Below are 24148 nucleotides of genomic sequence, written 5' to 3'. Positions count from 1 at the left end.
GTTGCACAAAACGTGCACACAGTGGCAGTTCTATATTGTTTTATTTCATCATAGGTAACGTGAAATCCCAAATGTTCCCACACACCAGACTATAAACGACGCTGGCGCATCCTCCAGCTCTGGGCAGCCTCTCTCCCACTTGACATTTCTACAGGTGACGTGACGTGACCTGCAGCAGCAGCACCCCACTCCACTTGAGGAGCGGTCGGCTCGGTGTCTCTCAAAATCTGATGAAAATTTTTTAAACTGACCTTTGTCGATCTGAAATGAAGACAGATTCAGCAACTGCATGGCCTATTTCTCGCTTAAAATATTTTCAGAAACACATTTTGTTGGAACTATTTTAGTACAATATGAGATCGTATTCTGAACGAGCCGCCATGACAGTCTGTTTTGAAATTTGGGACCAGCCAGACCCATGTGACGCAATCGTCCAATCAGCTGCCATGGGTTGCGTTTGTCACGCCCATCCCGCTCGTCATTTCCAGTAAGTGTTTTAACATAGGTGTCGAAAGTGGGCACTACGGCAGTAAGAGGTTAGTGCACATTAACCATATGGCAATGACATTAACAGTGTACTGACGAACCGTGCGGTACACACATGCTCCGAACCGAGACTAGCGAACCGAGCGGTTCGGGTGTTTTTTCATGAACCGTACCAGATACAGTATTAGGGGACCACTAAGGTCTATATAAAAGAGACTTCAGATACAGTATTAGAGGACCACTAAGGTCTATATAAAAGAGACTTCAGATACAGTATTAGAGGACCACTAAGGTCTATATAAAAGAGACTTCAGATACAGTATTAGGGGACCACTAAGGTCTATATAAAAGAGACTTCAGATACAGTATTAGAGGACCACTAAGGTCTATATAAAAGAGACTTCAGATACAGTATTAGGGGACCACTAAGGTCTATATAAAAGAGACTTCAGATACAGTATTAGGGGATCACTAAGGTCTATATAAAAGAGACTTCAGATACAGTATTAGGGGACCACTAAGGTCTATATAAAAGAGACTTCAGATACAGTATTAGAGGACCACTAAGGTCTATATAAAAGAGACTTCAGATACAGTATTAGGGGACCACTAAGGCCTATATAAAAGAGACTTCAGATACAGTATTGGGGGACCACTAAGGTCTATATAAAAGAGACTTCAGATACAGTATTAGGGGATCACTAAGGTCTATATAAAAGAGACTTCAGATACAGTATTAGAGGACCACTAAGGTCTATATAAAAGAGACTTCAGATACAGTATTAGGGGACCACTAAGGTATATATAAAAGAGTCTTCAGATACAGTATTAGAGGACCACTAAGGTCTATATAAAAGCATCCAAAGAGCACCATGTCATGGGACCTTTAACACAATGCATGTTGTTGTTGTTCAGTGCTGCTACATTTACTAAAAACCTCTGATTCCAGATAAACGGTTTTCAGAACTGTTTAAATATTTCCATATTTGTTTTACATAATATATATTGTCGCACATTAGACAAATTGAAGGTTTAAATAGAGCATCATTATTTGATAAATACTTGCATTGCAAGTTAGTGTAAAAAGTCAGTCAGCAGGGTGTTGAAACCCCTGTTCATGGCAAGTAGCTGCTCTGCAGAAGTGCCCTTGAGCAAGACATTGAGTCCTTCCCAGCTCTGTTCTTCCTACTCTGTTGTTGATCTTGGCCTCTGATCAGCCTGTTGCACCCTGTTTTTCTTATAGAAGAGGGTTGTAACAGTTCTTGCTTGATGATTTCCCAGGGCACTCATTAGTCATATTATTTCTCAAATGTCACCACAGTACAAGCCACAAAGTGATTCCGACACAACACTAATATTATACCTGGATAAACTGGGTAGGAAATGTGAGGGCCCTGCCAATTTAAACTGTTTTTAACTACTCAACGTGTGTGTGTGTGTGTGTGTGTGTGTGTGTGTGTGTGTGTGTGTGTGTGTGTGTGTGTGTGTGTGTGTGTGTGTGTGTGTGTGTGTGTGTGTGTGTGTGTGTGTGTGTGTGTGTGTGTGTGTGTGTGTGTGTGTGTGTGTGTGTGTGTGTGTGTGTGTGTGTGTGCGTGTGTATTCCTTTCATAAGCAAATCATCGAGGAAGGAGAGCAAAGAAGGCCGAGCGCTAAATAACAAATGTTCAATTAGGGAAGCAACAAAGAGCATTTTACTGTTTGTTTTAATCAAGTTTTAGATGCACACTTGTCATTTTTCCCCAAAGGAACTTCTCGTTTGCGTGCATTTACAGAATTTCTTTTGGGCACTCCAGCACGTCGTTTTGTTGCGCGCATTTCTCCGGCCGTTCTGCGCGCTGCTCAGTCGGGTTCCCTGCTTCCACCGCCCTGGCCACCTCGCCTAAAACTACCACTATGTGTAATTGCTACACGAAAAAAAAGGGGACGGCCCCAACCGTGCCTGACTGAAGCTCGCTGCAACATGTGTTACAGGTTGAGTTTTATAAATGACAAAAAAAAAACACATTCACGAGACGCTTTACCTGTGCCGTATGGTAAAACCGCCTGTGTCCGCACTGTACAAGTTCTGCTTTCAAATGTTTAGGTAAAGTAAAATAAGAGGCATTATCAGCACAGTGTAGGCTACTTCAAGGTAGAGATTTTCAACTCTAATATAATGCTGGATATTTTTTGCATCATATTTTAATTTCTGATATTTTGTTAGTAGAATCTGTATCTGCAGTGTTCTCTGTCGGGCTTAGTAAATGACTAACTAACTAAAACCGTTGGAACAGTGTTGCCAGTCAAATCCAATACAGAGAGGCGGAACGCTCTGGATGTATCCTTTTTTTAAATTTTAGATTTCAAACAAGCCGGATCACTCTGGTCTTTCTCTTTTTGCTTCATCTCCTTTTTCCTTTTCTTTTTTGTGACTCTTTCTGATGCAAGATTTTGTTTTGAAGCTCTGGTGTAAACAAAAATAATTTTGAATGTCGACTGAAAGTGAAGGTATCGGGGTAACTTTGGTGATTTCTTTTTTTTTTTATGCTTCACTTAAGGAGTAAATGCATAAAATTTCCACAGTGCATAATTTGAAAAATGGATGTCTGCCAACCTGAAAACAACCGTCCATCTCAAAATGTTTTTGGCTGCCAGCACTATGCCGAGTCTTTTCCAAGAGATTTAAAGCTGCTGGTTTATTCTGAGCAGTTTCTCTGCTGCAGCGCTGAGGATGATTAGGATTCCAGAGGTAAGCGGTGTGTTTTCACAGTAATCTGTATTTCAGGAATCATCCGTACTCTGTTCCTGCGTAGAAGGTACATTATGCTTAGGCTATACGTTTTCCAGATGCATTTCTATTCTCCCTCCCCGGGGAGCTTGTTCTGTTACTGTGCCTCCAGTCTGTTCCTTGGCCTCCTCTTTGAACCAGGTCTGGTAGATTTTTTTTTTTTTTTTTTAAACGGTTCCAGGTGAAAGGAAATGGGATTTGGTTTTTATTATTCAAACAGATCTCTGCCTTCCTTTTCGGATTTTCCCTCTGACACATGTTCAGTGCGTCTCGTTGTGGCTAATGGTTTGAATTAACTCTGAAGATACACAGCGGCCTCTTCAGGGTGCACTCAGACTGAGTTATGTGGCCACTTAGAGAGCCACTCCGGGGCGATTCATAGTTTGAATAACCATCTGACACATTGAATAGGAGCTGTCTGTCATGAGCCTGCACACAGTGTATTTCATTCTGTTCCTATTGAAAGATGGTATAGTTAAGGCATAATGGTTTCACTGAAAGCCACCAAGTATAGAATTTGAAAATCTCCTACTCTACTGTGATGATTGAGCTGAAAAGAACACATAGGCTTCACCAATTTTCATAACCTTTTATAATATTTTTCTACAAACTAAAAGTTGGGCCTTCAAAACAACTTAAAATATGCTACAAAAATGTACACATAGTGACTTTAAAGATGTAAATATGTTAGCTGGAGTTATCTGATAGACACCATACTGGGGCGTACACCTTCTCCAGGTATATAAACAATTTAATGATCCATATGTTGAAATGAAAGAATAAATCAAACACTGATCATGTGGTGGATGAATTCTATTGCCACTTTCTTAGAAGCTTTGATAAGATTATGATTATGTATACAGGTACATGAATAGCCAGGATTCTCTATATTCCAACTAGGGCTGCAGCTTCCAATTATTTTCATTATCAGTTTGTCCGCCAACGCATTCCTCGATCAATTGTTTTGTCTATAAAATGTCAGAAAATTGCAAAACTTTTTTTGAAAGTGACATAATCCGAAGTCTTGTTTTGTGTAACCGTCAAAAACACAAAATTATTCCCGAAGACACTGGCACAGAAAGACACAGAAGCTGGGACCAGCAAAGTGTTTTTATTTACTTTTTTATTTGCTTGAAACATTACTGAAAACGAACGACTGCATCAATCAGCAAACAGATGCCAAATATTTTAATTTGATTAATCAACTAATTGATTACTAGTTGAGCAATATGTTCATATTTTCCAACCGGTCACAGTCAGCCCAACAACCACCTATGTTCCACGCTGCTGTGTGCGGCTCTCACTTGTTCTTCAGAGACAGACCTTTAAATTAGCAAAAATAAAATGACAAGAATCGGCCAGAAAACCAAATCGGAATAGGATTTACTGCCAAGTAAGTAGTCTATATCCTCGTCGTTCCACTTCCAGGATTGCGCCGTTGCCGATGGAAATTCTGCCGGATTTCACTCATTTAGGCAGGATATCCGTTGCCTTGGGCTTCCTTTGTGCTGATATTTTAAACAGTCGTGTTACTGGGTAAATATGTCCAAAGCCTTTCATCGTTGTCGACCTGAATTTTATCGCAACCCTGTTTCGAGATCGTTTTATTGCCCAGCCCTACGGTAACCTAAACAATTATGTACAATATAAGTGTTTAACGGTTCATTCGTCGATATATTCATCCAATCGCCCAACCCTATAATCAACTTATCGTTTTAGTTCTAATTCCGTGTAAGCAACATTTCACAGACATGAAAAAACCAAAACCAGGATTAGACTCAAAATTGGGATATTCGTACATTTTCATTGTAAATCCACAGAAAAGTTAAAGGCTGAAAAAAAAACATGTCTGATAAAACATGCAAACCAACGCCACTGATGGCAACACTGCTGCAGTATTGCAATAGCAGAAGAGATAGAACAGTTTAGACTATTTAGGCTATAGTATTTCCAGATATCATTGTTAATACAGTGATGCAAGAGGAAGCATTACATAGGTAATAGTGTAGCCCAGGAACATGAGAAGACATTTCATAGCAGCAGTTGAATTGCATGGCATAGATGTTAAAGATATGACCAAGTTTTAAAACAATTTTATGTGATTTTCTTGATACTCCCAAGTGCATGAACTCTACCCCGATTTCTATTTCTTCCTTTTTATCTGCTGCTGGCAGCGCTGCCCAAGTCCATTTATCATAACGTTAGTTCTGCATCACAACTCTTCAGGTACAGGCAGGAAGGGGAAACTATTCAGCGTCATTGCTGTCAGGAAATGTATATTTTCTAAAGCACTTTGCCTCTTGCTGCTGGGAAAGTTGCCAGGCTGCCTTTCCCCCAGAATTGTATATCATCGTTCTTCCACCTGCTTGCCTGACCTCTCTGCTGTAGCCGTGTCGGCTTTTGTTGTTTTTATTTTCAACGGGATGATGCAAAGTGCAAGCAAGGCCAGTCTATTGACGACGCATCGGCGTGGGTGTTAACATTGTACAATGACACTGATCAGCTCGCCTGTGTACCTCAATGTGCTGCTGCTGTGTGTTCTCTTTTGTGTCTGCCTGCTTTGTGTACGTCTCTAAGCCAAAAATAATTCTTTACTGCTGCTGTGTGAGAACGAACACGAACACACCAAATTCTCTCTCGCAACATTCATGTCTTGAATTTCATGTTCTTTCAACCCACGAGCCACGCGAGGAAGTCAGCCTTACTCTGCGATTTCCAGGCTCATTCCTTGCCGGGCTGATCGATAAGGCTGCTTCGGCTTAGCGATGGTTGCTAGGTGCAGTGTTTGGGTGTTCACATGCAGGTGTTGCTGGTGTTTTTTATTTATTTATTTTTTTCTTCTTCCTGAAGAAGCTATCGATCCAGCTATCGACTCCGAAGCTTCAATCTCCGGCCACAGGCCTCAGAGTGATCGGGTGATTGAGTGTGTATGCTGTGTAAACTGGTGTGATTAAAATGAGGGAAATGTAAGTGGAAGCAGGTAGGGGTGCACGATTCAGAAAATGTCACGATTCGATATTGATTTTTAGGCTCAAGATTCGATTCAAAATCGATTTTTGATTCAAAAAAGATTCTCGATTTAGAAAAAACCTGATTCACAGTATGTAAATCTAGTTACTTTTCCCATGTGATTGCAGTAGACGTACAATTTAAAAGAAAAGAAACTCAACAAATTAAATGTAGTTTGATATTACTTGATATGTCTTCATTCAAAAATAAAAACTTTTGCAACTAAAAACTGCAAAGTGCCAAGCTTTGGCCAGCTTTCAAATCCATTTAATTCAAATATAAAATAAAACCGTTAACTAAAAAGAGCTTTTCGGTCAGAGTTCAGTCTTTAATGTTAATCTCTGGGTGATGGTGTACCATGTGAGTTCTCTAGTGTGTGGTGTTTCCAAAATACTTAACTTTCCCTTTGCAAAGCCTGCATATAGCATGATTCCTATCAAGTATATACGCCATTACAAAATGAAAAAAAAAAAAAGAATATAAAAAAGAATATTTTTTTGAATTCTATGAATCTATTTTGAATCTGAGCTTGAATCGCGATACGAATGTGAAACGATATTTTATTCTTTTTTTTGCACACCCCTAGAAGCTGGTATGACCACATCTTCAAGATGATACCTCTGTGGATCCCTCTGATTAAAGTGTATTCTCTCTTTCCTGACCAGGGAGCTCATAGGTGAAGGCTAGTCTTTAGGATTTTAGTGCCTTGCTCAGCAGCACTTTAGTAGAGTGGATGCTTACAGATGTGAGAGCTTTAACCTTAAACCTGCTTTTAGATCTTAAAACACCTGGACTTTTAAGTCTTTTGGTTTAAAGATTGTCAGTCCGTACATAAGTATGTATCTGTATGATTATTATCTAAGTTTTTATTTTTATCTTAAAAGACCATAGTTGGGTCTTTGTGCTCTGGAGGGAAGCAGAATCCCCCGCAAATGCAAATTAAAGGAGCACTCCGCCAGTTTTATTAATCAAAGTCACTTGACTTATTAATTTATGACAGAAAAGCCTGCGCTACAGACTGAAATGTGGAGTTTGAAAGATGTGGGCCCGTGGTCAAAGAAAAGATGCTGCATGACTTGACGCTGGCGAGTGAAGCTTCCTCTTGACAGAGCCCCCCCCCCCCCCCCCCTCACTGCTGCTCAGCAGACAGCTTGGATTTCGCTCAAGTTTCAATTCCTCACTTCCTGTGAGCAAAGAGAGTGGGCCTACTCTGCAGCAGGGTTTCATTTGAACAAAAGAGCAAATCTGTGTGGTTTCTGTTATCCCGGGTAGGACGGTCTCTTTTGTTGTCGCAGTGATCTTTAACGAAGGTATTTTTAAATACAGATCTAATTGTAGATTTAAATTAAGTTGTCGCACACAACAGTTTGAGGAGGAAATACAAGTTGTAGTTTGTTTTTGAGCCTGTCAGAAAGAACTGAGTAATGGGGAAACTAGTGTCGCATTGCCAGATCTAATGGGGAAACAAGCAGTCCTACCTTACTACAAAATCCTAATCTTTTTCAAGGTGCTCTTTCATTAGCATGTAGCTTGTTAGCTTGAGTTCCAACAGTTGGTCATAAAAATTCACGGTTTCTAAAAATTACATTTGCTAGGCAAATGGGTGGATTGTATCCAAAATGAAGGTTATTAATTATGGGGTGTTTACCAGCCAACAAGCCAGCCCTATACTCTTTAACTCTTACTGGTTTCTGTGTCAGTCTCTGTCCAACTCCCAGTTTAAACTGGGAGCAGGGAAACTGGGACACAAAGACACATCACAACAGTAATGTGACCTGTCTCTCCCTGCCTTCATCCCGGTGCCCAGGCCCTACTGTCCACTAACTGTGTGTGTGTGTGTGTGTGTGTGTGTGTGTGTGTGTGTGTGTGTGTGTGTGTGTGTGTGTGTGTGTGTGTGTGTGTGTGTGTGTGTGTGTGTGTGTGTGTGTGTGTGTGTGTGTGTGTGTGTGTGTGTGTGTGTGTGTCTCTTTCTCTCTGCCGGATGACTTGTTGCAATCGTGCTGAGGTCGACACATTTAATTGTGAGAGACAGGGTCGCAGAGAGGCATGAGGGGAATTCTCACCACACACACACACACACACACACACACACACACACACACACAGTGAAGGGCTGACTGCAGTCCAGAAACATTACATTCATTCTGTGGCTGACCTGTTTACCAACCACATTAGCAGAGAACAAACAGAGGGGAATAGATATGCGGTGCAAATGTTCAATATCTTTAGATTTGCCCTGTTTAATGTCTTATAACTTATAGCTGCTTTTTGAAGGAAATGTTTTTGCATGCAAGCCCTTTTAGACTAACGCACAAAAGCAACTGATAGTAACATCCGAATTGAAAAAATAGTAAAGAAATATCCTAGATTTTTAGATTGGTTTCCAACCTACCGTCAACCCTTGCTTTGAATTTTTAACAATCTACTATGAAAATCAACTTTCAGACTTAGCTTCTTAAAGGTACACTGTGTAGTATTTTATTAGCTAAAATCAATGTCTTCATTCATAAATATATCCTCATTGGTGTAAAATGATGCCAATGATCTGACTTATCCTCGTAAGTGAAGAATTTCTTGTCTGTATTTACATTGGACGGGCAAGTCCAAGGAGGCTTCCATGTCGTTCCGTCATTTTGAAAAACTAATCGCTGAGATGGACATAAAGCACTAGCCTACCCGTTCAGAGCCAGCGTCACGTGACTGAAACCAGCTGAAACGGAGAAGGAGATCAGTGAGAAGCGCTTGTCACCGGCCCGGCAAATTTGAAAGCCTGCACTGCACTTTAGTTCATAATGGAGGATCATACTTATGCCGAGCGACAGGAGAAGGAATCCTTGCCGCCGAAAAAGGGAATTAAAAAGGCAGCGTGACACATAACGGCTACCATAGATGCAACACACATTTGAAAAAGCAAGCGCTAGAGAGCACTATTCGTTTGAATTCAATATACAATTTCGGCGCTACATGGGAGAAATTCCTACACAGTGTACCTTTTTTTTTTTTTTTTTTTTTTTTATCGTCAGATTCTGAAGTGTAGGACATTCATCAAGGAGAGTTTTGAAAAGGGTCCCTGCATGCCACATTGTTACTACATAACTAAAACAACAAGGAAAAGGTATGCAGTTTTAAAGCAGGGTGAGGTAGGCTTAAATCCAGATTTAATGAGCCGACACTTCTCGGTAATAACAGATCCTCACCACTATCATAACAGCTGGGTGACATTGACTGACTGTCCACACAATGTATTAATATCACTTTTGACTTTTTCATTTACATTGTGTATTGAGGCCTGAGCCCCCCTGTCTAACACACCCAAGTAGATAAAACCAAACCACTACTAATACCACACACACACACTGAATTGCGATACCTTTTGACTGTCAGGATGGTTACAGAGTTTGTGTGTGTGTGTTGTGTGTGTGTGTTTGTGTCATTGTGCCTTTAGCTCTTTTGTCTCGCATGTTTTTTTTTCACCGTTCATTTAAAGTGGCTGTTTCATAACACGTCATTCCCCCTCAATTAAGAGGTACTGTAGAGACACACACACACACACACACACACACACACACACACACACACACACACACACACACACACACACACACACACACACACACACACACACGGAGACAATGAAGTGAAAGATCCCTTCCACAGAGCTCGATGCTACTGCTTCCAAAATGAATTTAAAGCGAGAGAGACTCTCTCGCTCCGTTTTGCATAATTTGTTTTTAGGGAGGATTAGTGCAAAAGGGGGAAGTGCCATCATAATTGTGATCATTTTGTACAATGGCTCCTCACCCAAGAGCATCAACAAATACAGACATCAAAGCAAGAGAAGCTGGAGCAGGGCGGGGGGGCATGAGGGAGATGGGGAGTTTAGGATGGAGGTTTTAAGAGGAGAAGGTGTGTGTGTGTGTGTGTGTGTGTGTGTGTGAACATGAAGCTGTAACTGAAATCGTAGCAGTTTAAATTTTACTGATCCGTCCAAACAAAAAACGTTTTTCTCAGCTTTAAAAACGTACAGTGATTTTCATACAGCTGGTACTGCTCGTTGCAGTCATTTTAAAATTTTTATCTGCCTTGTTCCGTTCTTCACTTGCTGATGCCTTTTGTTGGCTGACATTTGGCGTACGACCATGCAAAGTGCCTCCTGGGCCTGCAGAGCAAAACCTGAGTAATCTGACTCAGAAAAAAACATTAGCTCTTTTTCCTCCCTCTCCTGTTTACATAGCAGCGTGCTCACCAGCTGTCAGTCAGGCCTGGTTTAACAATGCGAGCTGTAATATTACATGGAATTTCAAACTGTTTGTTGTTAACTCTATGGGGTGCCAGAGAGAGTGGGTTTCACCTGACCCAAAAAAGCAGTAATGCATGAAATAGTTGAGACCTTATTTAAATATTTTCCTGTGGCTTTTAAAATGTTGTCTTTTTCTGGTTCGGCAAACTGACATCTAAGAGGATGGAAAAAGAACACATTTTGCAAATGATCTCCTATTGATACATAATGTATTTGTCTGAGGGACTAGTGGCCTAATATATTGTCTGTAAAAGTATATTTTTCAATTCTCAACTGTTCTTTCTATAGTAGGTAACCATTTCTTTTGTTTTAATTCTGGATTATCGATATTTTCTCGGCCTAGGCTTGGGACTTAGACAACTGTATCTTTAACACGATATGCTATTTTTCGTCATCTCCATTTTACACTTCATTTTCTCAGAAAAAAATCCCTCCTATTTCATGTGCACGATATTTCACTTCTATAGTATGTTGTCATGAAAAGAAGCACAAATGAAGAAAACTGAACTAATCGGAGATGAGCTGAAAATGACTTTTAAGCCTTCTATGGAAGCCCAATCTTCAGTAGGTGTCACAGCACACACAGTACAACCCTCCATTAAGCCTCTATTACTGCTGCCTTTAATTCATTTACATTCACAAGTGACCTAATAACCCGCTTAATTATACGTTCTCCTTCCAGTGTTATTCTTAGCATTAATAAGCTTCACTTCTTCATTCACACATGAGCTATGCTGCTTGTGCTAATTAGCCTGCATGTTTTACACAGCATTGTACTATCAGCGGTATAGAGGATATAGCATTACACAGGACCTCGGGATGTATGTTAGTGTGGGTGACCCCATGTCTAGCCAGCCATGAACCGCAACATCCCCGGTCTCCATGCCTCGTTTTCCTTTCATCTCTCTACTGACGCTATCTAATAAAGGCATTAAATTCACCCTGAATGAATAAATAAAATAGTTGTTTTGCACGCACAAAAAAAAGGTACAGACATAATGTCTTTAGAGGTACCAGCCCAGATTCCTTTTGTATCTTTAAATTCAAAAGAACTCAGTGATATTGAACATAAGGAATCCTTCCTGTACTTACAAATCATGCTGTCTTTATTTAAAGCAGCATGCTGTTGTTGTCATCAATTGACAGAAAATGATAGACAAATACAGGAATCAGTTGCAGTGTTTAAAGAATGGACAATGCAGATAGTTCGGGACTTAAAGGCAGCTAGCATGCAGGAATTGTCATGTGAAATCTTGCTTTCATTTTTAAATTTAAGTCCGGTTTTAACCAAGGTAAGCAAATGCATGTTCTTCTATGGGTTAGAAAAAAAACGTGTAGCCTCATGAAACCCCTTAATAGCCCACATTGGATCAGCTCAGGTGCAGGGTTAAATCTTAAAACAAGGCTGTTTCATCTTCTTCTTTTTTTCACCCTTAACATTTTTTTTGCATTCAGTTGACTTTTAACAGCATTGCCACAGACTGCCATTCAGAAAAGCTAATGTGCTGTGCAAATGATCTTCTGTAAGCTGCACGTAACCCTTTGAAATATGCATGCTTGCTTACAGCATGCAGATGGCTTTCATACTCATTTATGCAGAATACAACACCAGCTAGCTGTCACATTAGAGGGAATATAACGTGGTCCCATATGCAGTCCCCCATATCATTTAATTATATCATCTTAAAAAAAATCAGTGCTTGTCATTACCATTAGTTACTGTGGAAGGCTAATTAGCTGTGATTATACAGCTCCCTCCTATGGAGCGGGAGGGGTGAGTGTGAGAGGGTGGCTAACCTGTCTCAGAACAGACTGAGGCTCGGCGTAGCACAGTAGGAGAGGTGCTTGTTGTGTGTACTTAAGTCTGTGTGGCCGAGCAGACGGAGCAGTAATAGCATTAGCTGGTGATTGCCTGATGGCCTGCAGGAATGATGAGTTTGGTTAAGGACCGTAATCAATACCGTCTCCCTCTTCGTCCATCTGTCTCTCACAAATGCATATGCAAAGTCTACTTGATTATAAGCCCACACTTCATTAAATATAGTACAATGTGAATGGCTGTATATTATAGAACAGACAAAGTCTATCAGCATACCCCCTGGGGAGATGGCTGCAACATTCAATCTGGGGGATGTTTGGCCCAACATCTTATCTGATTACAACTGGTGTTATACCCCCCCAGCCATCAATACATGATGGAGGAATTGGAAGAGGAGGAATAGGTGTGACCAAGAGGTGAGCTTTGGATGGTTTACCCGGCCAAGTAGAATCTCAAGAATTTGAATCTCTGGTGCAGCTGTTGTCTTGTTGTCTTGTCATTGGAAGTCTTCAGTTTTACTAAATTTTACACAACATACTGTAGTTTACCTCCAGTGGCTACTATGATGTCACTGCCTGTAATGAAATCTCATTTAAAATCGGAAGAAACTACAGAGTATGTGAGCTTGACTACTTTGCATTTTCCTGTATATCTGATGCGTTTTAAAAGACTTTGATTGGCCAGACGTTTATAAAACCTTTCAGAGGAACATGCAATTGTATCAATTTAAGTTTTTACCCAGGAAATCACCAATGGAGGATTATCAATCTCCAGTAACGATGATCTTGCTGTGGTCTCTGTTGGTTAATGTAATGCAGGCAGGGCAATACAAGCAAGATAATATTTCAAATATTTGAAAGTTGACTCAAAGATACTTGAATTCTTCTGTATTGCTGTGATGTGCAAAGCCCCTCTGATGGTAATATATGATCATTTCTTGTCCTGACTAAAGTTAAAGAAATCCACCTACCAGCAACTCTAAGGGCAGTAATTAACACATTTTATTTAGCTTGTCTAATCTGTATCAGCCCTGAAGTTTTTTTTGGCCTGGAGCAGTGATTTCCTGGAATGTTATCGCTAAGCTGAGCTAAGCTAAGCTAAGCTAACTGTCTCCTGGCTGTAGCTTCATGTTGAATGAGCAGATATGAGAGTGATATTGATCATAGGTATTTCCCAAAATGTAAAACTATTCCTTCTAAGAAAGAACTGAAACTGGCAGCTACCTTGCAAAAGAAATTCCAAAAAAGACTAACTGTCTGTAACTGACCAATCAATGCCAAAGCACTTAGCAGATTGTACAGTTTGAACCATTGTGGCTTACAGATTGTGTAAAGGAGTAAGTGAAGTGATGAAGATGTAACAAACTCTTGAGACTGCGGAATCGTAACTGACTTGATGCATGCTACCTTTTGAAGAAAACTCTGCTTCCTTGTCTTTCAAGACGCTAGCAGCCGACGGCTAACCGCCTCTTGACGGGGTGATTCATGCGGCCGTAACTTTTTTGTGCAGTGTCCTTAAACAGTTTCATCTTGTCATGAATCTTTTATCTGAAGTGGACTTTCAGAGTTCCCACACTGTTAGAAAAGATCCTCTGTTGCTATTCCCAGCCCTTAAACTCTCCTGTGTTGTATAAGTGAAGGTGTCTGACAGACTGCAATAAATCCTCTGGAGACCTACTTTAATGTTTGTTGTCCTTTTCACAGGGGTGTCCACCCCTCCTCTCCGCCCTTTACCTTACTCTCATCTCTCCGTCTCTCTTTTGTACTATTTTCGGAGCAGCGCCGAGTGCCACTTTCGAAAAGGGGAGCGAATTCCTCGGGGCGTTGCCATGACAGCATTCACATGGTTCCACGGCACACTTTTTGTCTCCTCTCCTTTCTCCTCCCTGTGATCTCGTTAATTTTCTTCTTCACTTGGTGTCTTCTGGTCCCCAAAAAAAAAAAAAAAAGTCCTAAAATGACTGAAATTGTGTAATCCGAACTGAACTGTAAATGATGTTGAACCCCTGAAATACGTAATCTTAAGACTTACAGTAACTTCTCTATTTAGAGGTCTTAAAAAAAACAGTAAAGATCACGTGAATTTGGAAAAGGGGTTGATGTTTTTTTTCTTTTCTCCTTGATCCTGCCGCATTTGGTACTGTGAATTCTGCCATTTTGAAGGTGTGTATATATATATATATATATGTATATGTATATATATGTATATGTATGTATGTATATATATATATATATATATATATATATATATATATATATATATATATATATATATATATATAAAGGTGTTTTTACCTGTCAAAATAACTTAATATAGAATGTCAGCGTATAAATGGCCCCAATCCGACAGACGGGAGGTTTTGGGAATTAAAATGACTACCAGGCAGGCACGACAATTTGAGGCTTGCGGTGCGTCTCACAGTGGAAGACAACAGATTCTGTATGTAAGACGCCTCACAAGGCCCCAACAGAGAGACTAGCAAGTCCACAGCGTGATTCATGACACACATTCATGACACAGCTGTACAGATCACGGCAGGTGTCATGAAGATGCACTCATTTATATGCACATTTTAATAGATTGTGCTCTGGCTTTAGAAATTCGATTTACTAGCATGTTATATATGTTCCCTCCTCCCGTCTTCCAAGGGACAGCAAATGCCTTTTGCCTTTAGCTCAGTTTTATGAACTGGATGACATGCCCAGTATGATCATTTTTATGTCTAATATATCTTTTTAGGGCTCTCCAAGATAACATAACATTTTGTTTAACCTGCAGTATAATTAACATATATCAGCTGTATTACATCCAAGTGATCAGTAGTGAGTGTCTAAAGCAGGGGTCGGCAACCTTAGGCACGCGTGCCACCATGGGTACGCAGGACCTTAACCAATGGCACGCTGGCAATATGTGTGCAAGAGAGTTATTGATGTGTTGAAATCATGGTTGAAATATATCGTTATGTTCGATATGTATCTCCATGACACCTCTCGGGCTCCTTACTGTTTACACCTTTACGTGTCTAAAGCCCGGGACACACCAAGCCGATAATCGGCCGTTGGACAGTTTGGCGAGGTCAGTGACTCGAGTCTGTTCGGTGTGTCCCGTGCCGTTGTCAGTCTGGGGGGCTGTCGGCGTTCATTTTGGCCGACCTGACATGTTCAGTCGGCGGCAGGGCAGTCGGGACTCACCCGGAAATGACGAGCGGAATGAGCCTGACTAGAGTCTCTCAAAATCTGATGAAAATCTTTTAAACTGACCTTTGTTGAGCTGAAACGAAGACAGATTCAGCAATTGCATGGCCTATTTCTCGCTTAAAATGTTTTCAGAAACCTGTTTCAGTGAACTATTTTAGTACAATATGAGATCGTATTCTGAACGCGACGCCATGACAGTCTGGCTTTGAATTTCCGGAGAAAACAAACCCATGTGACGCGTTCGTCCAATAAGCTGCCGGTTTTCATTTCTTGGGCAACAATACAGAGTAGCGCCGCCTGCTGCTATGGAGATGTATTACGTTTCTCAAGTCGGTGTCGCCTCAGTGTGTCCGGAGGCAGTTTTTTGGACCTCGGGGACGCGACTGATCATTCCGACCGGCTTTTCTGTCGACGGTCGGCCGTCTGGTTGGTGTGTCTCGGCTATTAGAGGTTGTGAAAGACTGCACTGATATTGGTCAGGGTACAACTAAAAGGGACAGTTCACCCCCAATTTAAAAAAAAAAATACATATTTTTCCTCTTACATGTAGTGCTATTTATCAATCTAGATTTTTTTCGTCGGAGATATCGGCCGTAGAGATTTTGATGTCTGTCATCTCTACTGCCGATATCTCCAACACTGGGCAACTCAGTAGCACTAAAGATAAGAGGATAAATATGTATTTTGGATTCTGGACCTGATCTGGTAAGACATAAAGGTTATGTAGACTGGTCCCTAAATAACTATGAACAACTTTTTCCTGGATGGCGCTTGGCCTGTCACGATAACAAATTTTGCTGGACGATAAATTGTCCCAGAAATTATTGCGATAAACGATAATATTGTCATCGAGAGACCATTTGCATCTAATATAATGATAATGTCCAAATAATAGGCCTAATACTAATAATACTACTACTACTACTACTACTACTACTACTACTACTACTACTACTACAGGTACACCTTTTCAAAGATCAATACACTTTTATTTCTAAAGAATATTTAACACTGGAACTGGAAGACATTTTAAATATCCACAATATGTCTTTGATCTCCTTTTGGTATGTCGTCTTTCACGCTGATGTAGGCTACAGTTGTGGAATTGCCCTTTGCCAACGTAAGTTCTCAGACTAGTGACTCTGTACTACATTTTACAATTATTTAACACTAAATATTACATTTAAATAATATATAATAAAAAATAAAATCTAAATGTATGGCTAGCTGCCACGCGCGAGTAAATGTACCAAAATAGTTCTGTTTTTCAGCCTTCATTTTGGCGCAAAGGGGCTTCTACTCCTCTGCAGGTCGGAGCTTCGTGGGGGCGGGCACGCAACACAGACACACACACACACTTTCCACACTCCGTGTCCGCGGACAGCTGTAGGCTTGTACCGTTAATGTTCGGTGCATTGTCGACGACATGGAGCCACTTTCCCGAAACCGCTTGCGAGACTGAAGAGTCCACAGCGGTGTATGTCCGAGCCCGTCTCCACAGTCTCCACCTGCAGGTTGTCAGCTGTGTGGTTTGGAATGAAACGGAGAAAACGGGACCGAGTAAAACGGTGGATATCGCTCATATACTTTCTTTTTGACGGGCGCCTTAACTGCAAAGTGCTGCAGGAAACCCTGCTCCAACTCTCTCGCTCTTTCCGCCTGGAGTAGCCTACCGCCCACACAAAGACCATGCGCCTGACAAGAGGGTTCACTCCTCGTTACGCTAAGGAACCGAGAGTGGTCCTCCAGTCTCTTTGGTAGAGAGAGAGAGAGAGGGAGAAACGAGGAAAATAAACAAGCATGCAAACGGAAATTATCGCGGCCGGAAAAATTATCGAGCTCATTTTTTCTTATCATGCTATAACTCGATTTATTGACTATCGCGACAGGCCTAGATGGCGCTTTGTGTAGCAAGTTTATAATGTAGCCTCTCTATCCTGACTACCAGGGTCCCTATCTGACCAGGAATTCAGTATTTAAAAGATGACTAAGCATTGTACCAGAGCTTGTGAAGTTATAAAATAAAACAAAAAACCTGTTAAACTTTGGAAACAAAGAATTGTGTATTTCTTTGCCCACCCGTGTTAATCCTTTGTCTTTATATCAGGGCTATAGCACACCAGGCTGATTTCACTTTGCCCTGCAGTTGACCTGAATGTGCTTGTGTGAAGGGAATAAGGTGTGTGTGTGTGTGTGTGTGTGTGTGTGTGTGTGTGTGTGTGTGTGTGTGTGTGTGTGTGTGTGTGTGTGTGTGTGTGTGTGTGTGTGTGTGTGTGTGTGTGTGTGTGTGTGTGTGGGTGTGTGTGTGTGTGTGCGTGTGTGCGGGTGTCAGAGAGAGGGAGGGTGATGCTGGTGTGTGTACTAGATGTTGAAGCCCACTTAGTCTTGGCTTCAACATCTAGTACACACACCAGCATCCCCTCACACACAATCCCTGTTATCTTGCAACACACACACACTCCTATCAACACAGAAGTGAGAATGGCACTGGGGAGTCGGAGGAAGAGATATTCACCCTTACTGATTTATTAATGAAACCAGGCAGAGATGGAGAGAAAATCTAGAGTGAGAATATACCAAGAAGAAAAAAAGATGAGTGGGGAGGGGTCGGACAGATGAGACAAATGAGAGATGAAGAGCAGCTATTGAGGCAGCGATGGAGGATGAGGAGGAGCGTGAATGTTTTATTAAACAGCCATGGTGTTAGATTATTTACAACAGCTGGAGGAGGGGGCCGATATTGGCTCACACACGTGCACACACACACTTTATTGGAAGCTCGATAACACTCTTAAGACAAGTCAGCACAATCTAAGGTGGTTTGTGTAATTGAATGTCAGAAGCTATTAGGGGGAGGAAGAGCGCGAGAGGGAGAGGGAGAGAGACGTAAAGAGGGCGAACCAGTCACTTTTTATTGAAGTCGGCATGTGTGGTTCAGTCCGGACAAACAAATTAAGAAGCATGTGAACACACATTTTGTGTGTATAAATCCGTGGGTATTAGTATGTCTTTTATCATTTCTTACACCCATTTGTCCACACAATCCATGTGTTTTTGTTTACCTCCTTTCTCTTGGCTTTAGTGCTCTCATCCCAGAAATAGTAATTGTGCCAAAGATTATATTAGAAGCGTGGGAGAGTGTAAGAATGGCACGTTTCCAGAGCACTGACCTGGTAACACACACCTCCCACATGCACAAATGCACATTTCACATACACACAGTGGGAACACACAGATGCACAAAATCGTGGCCCAAAAATAACAAGCGTAACGAGAGTCCTCTCCAAACTGAGAAGAGCCCTCAGTTTCCTCTCACGTGTCACCTCTCTGTCTGTAGCTCTCTCACTTTTATCCAACTTCTTTTCCTCAGTTTTCAGTTTTTCTCTCTCTGTGCTGGTCATGATAATTTACTTCAGAGAGCAGGCTGAAATTACAGTGTGCAGTCGCAGTTAATGCAAAATCTACATGTTCGACATGCAGAATCAACAATCTTGCCTGTTTCTGGTCAGTAATTGTATGAGCACCTTCCACAAATTACATAACTGGCAACTCGTCACGTTAGTTTTTTCTCTACCGTCACCAACAATTTTCCCAACCCATGAAGTAATCCCACTTCAAGCCAATACTTACACATATCAACATCAAAATGTGCACACTTTAGATGAAGTGTTTGTCTTTGAACCTTAATTAAAATTACACATCCCAACCCATACATGACCTTCTTTAACCTATAAATTTCACATTTGCACCTAAAAACTACACACTGCAGCCCAAAAGTTGCACATTTCAACCTGCCCAATTCAACCCAAACTGTGCACACTTCCATTCAAAAGGTTGCTCACTTCACCCAAAAACCAACACGGTTTGCACAACAGTTGCACATGTCAGCTCAAAAAATGCACTCCTCAAGAAGGAGATTGTGGAGCTTTTATAGGGAAGGTTCAGTTTGCTGGCCAACAGTTCTCTTCATCCTTTCGGCCCTCGTTGGGGCGGATAAAAGCAGGTCATTAGGTTCCAGTAAATGTGTGGGTCATAATACCTAAACGGTGAGCTAAAAAAGCTCCATAGAGCTGCAGAGGTTAGTGTTAATTCCCTTTTGAAATTACATGGACTCATGTGCTTCAATGTTAAAATAAATATATATTGACGCAGGTATAAACACACTGCCTTTTTCTTAATTCGCGAACGAAATCTTTTCTTTGTCAATTTTCCCATTTTTGTTTCCATTGTTCTGATAACTGAGACTTTTCCTTCACCCATAACAAGGACGCCTGGCTCACGTCATATGACATACTGGATCTATATGTAGCTCGTCCCTTGTGGCCACTCAAACACTGGCAGCCTTTCTTTTTAGAGCACATTCTCTTTTGTCTTCACACTGTCTGTCAGTTGCTCTCGATCACTCTTTTACCCTCTGATCCTTTCCGTCTATCCTTTTACTCTCTCTTCCTCTCATCTCCTAGCCCCTCAATTCACCTCATGGCTCCCTTTGTCTCCCTCTCTCTGTCCCTCATGGTTTCTGTGGCTGCAGTTGCGGCTCGTTAGCACCATTTAGAAACTTCTTTCCGGCTCATTTGGCTCTTGGCTCATCCCAGCCGCATTGACATTAAGCAGCGTGATGAGTGACTGCGCCCCACGGCGGACATGACACCTCCGTCTCCATCAGGACTCACCGCTGAACACCAACCCATTTCTTTTCCTCCGCTTCTTTTTTCCTTTATCTGTCAGTGTTGAGCTGTAATTTTGTTAATGTACTTTAAATAATGAATCGCAGCATGTTAACGGACGTCAGAAGATACGCTGTGTGGAATTTAGTCAAGCAGCTTCAGACACAGTTTTGGGTGTCTTAAGTATATATTTAGGGTATGATGTCATAAGTAGCAGTAATGGACTGCTGATTCTCACCATAAACCAATCATCCTTTGTCTCTCTGTCGTTTCTTTAGGCATATAGACCAGCATGCCGTTGGTGAAAAGGAACATTGAGCCCCGGCACCTGTGCCGTGGGGCGTTGCCGGATGGGGTGACCAGTGAACTGGAGTGTGTTACCAACAGCACCCTGGCAGCAATCATCAAACAGCTGGGTGGTCTGAGTGAGTATCCTGTGCTACAATACAAGAGTAATGTTTTGCACATACAGTGGTTCAGTTAAAAGTCATATCTAATTAATTCATTTGCAGAAGGAGAAGTTTTTTTGTTCAGACTCCTTGTCTCGAGTGACTGGATTTTAGCTCTTTGCCTCCTGATATGTGACTTTATCTGTTGCAAACTGTGATCAATTAGCCTGACAAGACAGACCCACATCAAGATGTTGGGTCTGGGAACTCACCATTGACAGGGCTCAATCCGAGGGGCGGTCTAAACGGTTGTCTTTCAAATTCCCTCTGCACGCAATAGGATAGCACTACAACCAGGCAGAGCAACGCTAGTTGATAGATTAAACTTTTGCCATATCCGGTCAGCAAAACTCCGAACACATCTTCCTTTTTTAAGAAGGATTTCAGTGCCGTTCTTTGTTCTTTTCTCAAAGAAAAGCCTGCTGTTCCAAGCAGCAGCAGCCATAAGCCCCGCCCACCGACTCTATACACGATTTGATTGGCCTGACCAGAGTTTGGTTTTTCCAGCTTGCAAGCCAACAGAGAGTGCCTAGACCCCCCTGGCTGCAAAATAAATGTGCTGCCGCTAGGGTACGTCTAGATTTCTAGGCTAGTGATCAATGCTCAAAGACTAAAAGCCACAATTTTATTTTGTCAACTGTGGTGAACTTTGACCCGCAAAGAATTACGGCATTGAGCGATCGTAAGCTATCTTGACAGTGCTGAACTTGAATGGGGAACAGAGAGCTTGGGACTCCAAACTCAAGAAAGCTGTTGTCGCTTCTTGGCTATTGTGCAACACCAACTTTCATTTTACACACTCTGTCATCCACTATGTGAAATTACTGTCCCGAGTTTGCTAACTGACCATTTGCTTTCAACTGACCACTGTTGCCATTCCTAGGGATGATCACTTGAGACATGTTAAATGTGAGGCCATGTCTGCCCATGCTGATCAGATGTATTTAAGCAGTTGTTTGCTGGGAAGGAGGAGCCTGAAGGGAAGCTGTTTTGGTGTTTGAAAGAGTTAGTTTAAACAGCCTGCTTAAAAAAAAGATGGATCCAATGTGGACTTTTATGAAATGCCCTTGTAAACATGTTGCCAAAATGCCCACTGTGACCTACAGCCAAAACACAATCTGAGTTAGTACTCTGCAGTACAGTGTCCTTGCATCATAATCAATGCATCATTTCATTATAAACCTGCGTAGTTCATTTGAAAGCCATGATATTGATAGCTGAAGTTGTTTCAGGGTTGCACAGCACAGCCCTTTGCCAGAAGAGAGATCGTGCAGTGAAAATGTGGTGGGGGGGAATCATTTTAAATGTGATTAGCATTTCATGACTAAATTTAATTCAGCGACAGCTCACTGGGAATGAGTGAGTGCTCTGCCTTTGCTCCATCTGTCATGTTGTGGGCTGAGAGGCAGATAGAAAGAGAGGAGATGAAGAGACATTGAGGCTATGCAGCAGGTGGGTGTATGTGGCAGGGTTACTGAGGAAGGCTGCATTTCTGCATCTCAGTAAATATATTTAAAAAATGTGTAGCTTTCTGTCACACACACACACACACACACACACACAGTGGCAGACAGAAAGGTCTTTGAAAATATTCTGAAAAGGTAGACGGCAGGAGGCAGCCTGTCCTACTGAGACAGACGGAGGGAGCAGGAACAGCATTGACTGACTTCCATCTCTGTGAATTTTTTCTGAAATTTCTGAAATTTCCCATACATCTCCTGTTTTATCTGGCTATTTATTTGGGCTGTGTCCCACTGACAATTGTGGAAATCCTAATAATCAAACCCTAATTTCTGCTGCCCAACCTGCACAAAGAGAACAATTCCCAGTGCTATTCCCGAATAAAAAGGCCATTATTTTGGACTACAGATTGCTGTTACAACCATTTGCAAAAAATAGAAGCATGGTAAAGTTTTTTGAGATACAAACCTGAATATGGCTGAAAGCTAGGAGCCAGAGCTCCGCTGGCGAACGTGCACATGTGAATGGGCTTCTTTCCCGGGATGAAAGAATATTGTTAAACTACAGTTTCAAATGTGTTTTTGTGTCTCCCCATGCTTCTGTCCAGGTCGCCATGCAGAGGACATTTTCGGAGAGCTGTTTAATGAAGCCAACAGCTTCTACCTGAGGATGAGCAGCCTGCAGGAAAGAGTGGACCAGCTGGCCGTGAAAGTCACCCAGCTCGACTCCACTGTGGAGGAAGGTAAGGGCAGCGCACGTGTGAGTGTGTTTATGTAGTCCAGATAGGATAGGACAAAGACAACAGATAAAGGTTCTGTCATGGTATTTGAAGATGTGTGTGTGTCTGTGTGTATGTCTGTGTGACCCTGTCAGAAGGGGGAGGTGCGTGCACGTTTTGATGGTATAAGCATGCACTCTCTTTGTGCTCTTGCATGTGCTCTAGTAGGATTTGACATCCATATCAGTGTGTGTACTTGTGTGATGAAGTGTGGGGGTGGATGTGGGTGTGGGTGGGTGTGTGGGTGAGTGCTTTCCCCTGAAGTTAGCCTGCAGCATTTTGAATGGCTATGCTGTTTATTTTGTGTGTGTTTTAACAACTTCTTCCACTTTCTTTGCTTGATGTCTGTCTGCTTTGTCCGTTTTTTTGTTTTTGTGTGTGTTTTTTTTTTTTTTTTTTTTTTTGTGTGTGTGTGTGTGTGTGTGTGTGTGTGTGTGTGTTTTTTTGTGTGTGTGTGTGTGTGTGTGTGTGTGTGTGTGTGTGTGTGTGTGTGTGTGTGTGTGTGTGTGCACTGCCTGAGTGTTTAGTGAACAGAAAGACACACTCATATTATACTCGTTTTATGTGTGTGATTATACAGTATGAGTAATGATCATTATCTCCATCATTAAGCTTTTCAGTAAATCTGAAGGTCACTTCTTTTAATGCAGTAATTGATAGGGACACACACACACACACACACACACACACACTGTCAGACTGGGCTGTGATGATCCAGTCAGCACTTACAGGAGGATTTCAGTGCTAAGTACGGTGGCCGCAGAGGCTCAAACTAACCTTTTAATGTGAAATGTGAGCAACCTTGAGTCTAGAGTTTTCCTTTTCTCTTGTTTTTTTGTCTTTCCCTCTTCACTTTCTCACTCTCCAGTCTTTCCTTCTCCTTTGCCTTTTTACTCCTTCCTTATCTTCCCTCATTTTCACTTCATCCATCTCTGCATCATCCTATCTGATTTTGCATATTTTCTTTCCTCTCCCTCTCTTCTTGTTCTCCCTCCTCCGTGTCCCCCATTCTCCACCATGCTCTTCTCCATTTCACCCCTTTTTATTTTCTTTTTCTCTACTTACTTCACTGTCTCGGTCTACCTCCACTTCCATTTCTCTTTTTATCATCCCCACCTCTCCCTCCTTCCCTTTCTTATCATATTTTCCTCCATTCTCTGTATTATTACTTTCTTCCTCTCTTTTCTCTCTCCGATTTTCTATCATTCCTGTCTC

The 24148-nt window shown here is 41.6% G+C and overlaps 1 protein-coding gene across 1 annotated transcript in view; it reads left to right on the top strand.

The window, feature by feature from the left end:
- Positions 1-24148, top strand: part of zgc:109889 (uncharacterized protein LOC553542 homolog) — a 45773-nt gene that overhangs the window by 3945 nt on the left and 17680 nt on the right. The window contains 2 exon segments of the mRNA XM_039822963.1: positions 20524-20670; positions 22763-22897. Of these exon segments, the coding sequence (XP_039678897.1) occupies positions 20538-20670; positions 22763-22897 (268 nt within the window). The 5' untranslated portion in view covers positions 20524-20537.

The sequence above is a fragment of the Perca fluviatilis genome, chromosome 14, assembly GCF_010015445.1.
Source record: "Perca fluviatilis chromosome 14, GENO_Pfluv_1.0, whole genome shotgun sequence".
Taxonomy (NCBI): domain Eukaryota; kingdom Metazoa; phylum Chordata; class Actinopteri; order Perciformes; family Percidae; genus Perca; species Perca fluviatilis.
The sequence above is the reverse complement of the archived record's forward strand: the minus strand, read 5'-3'. Positions and strand labels throughout refer to the sequence as shown.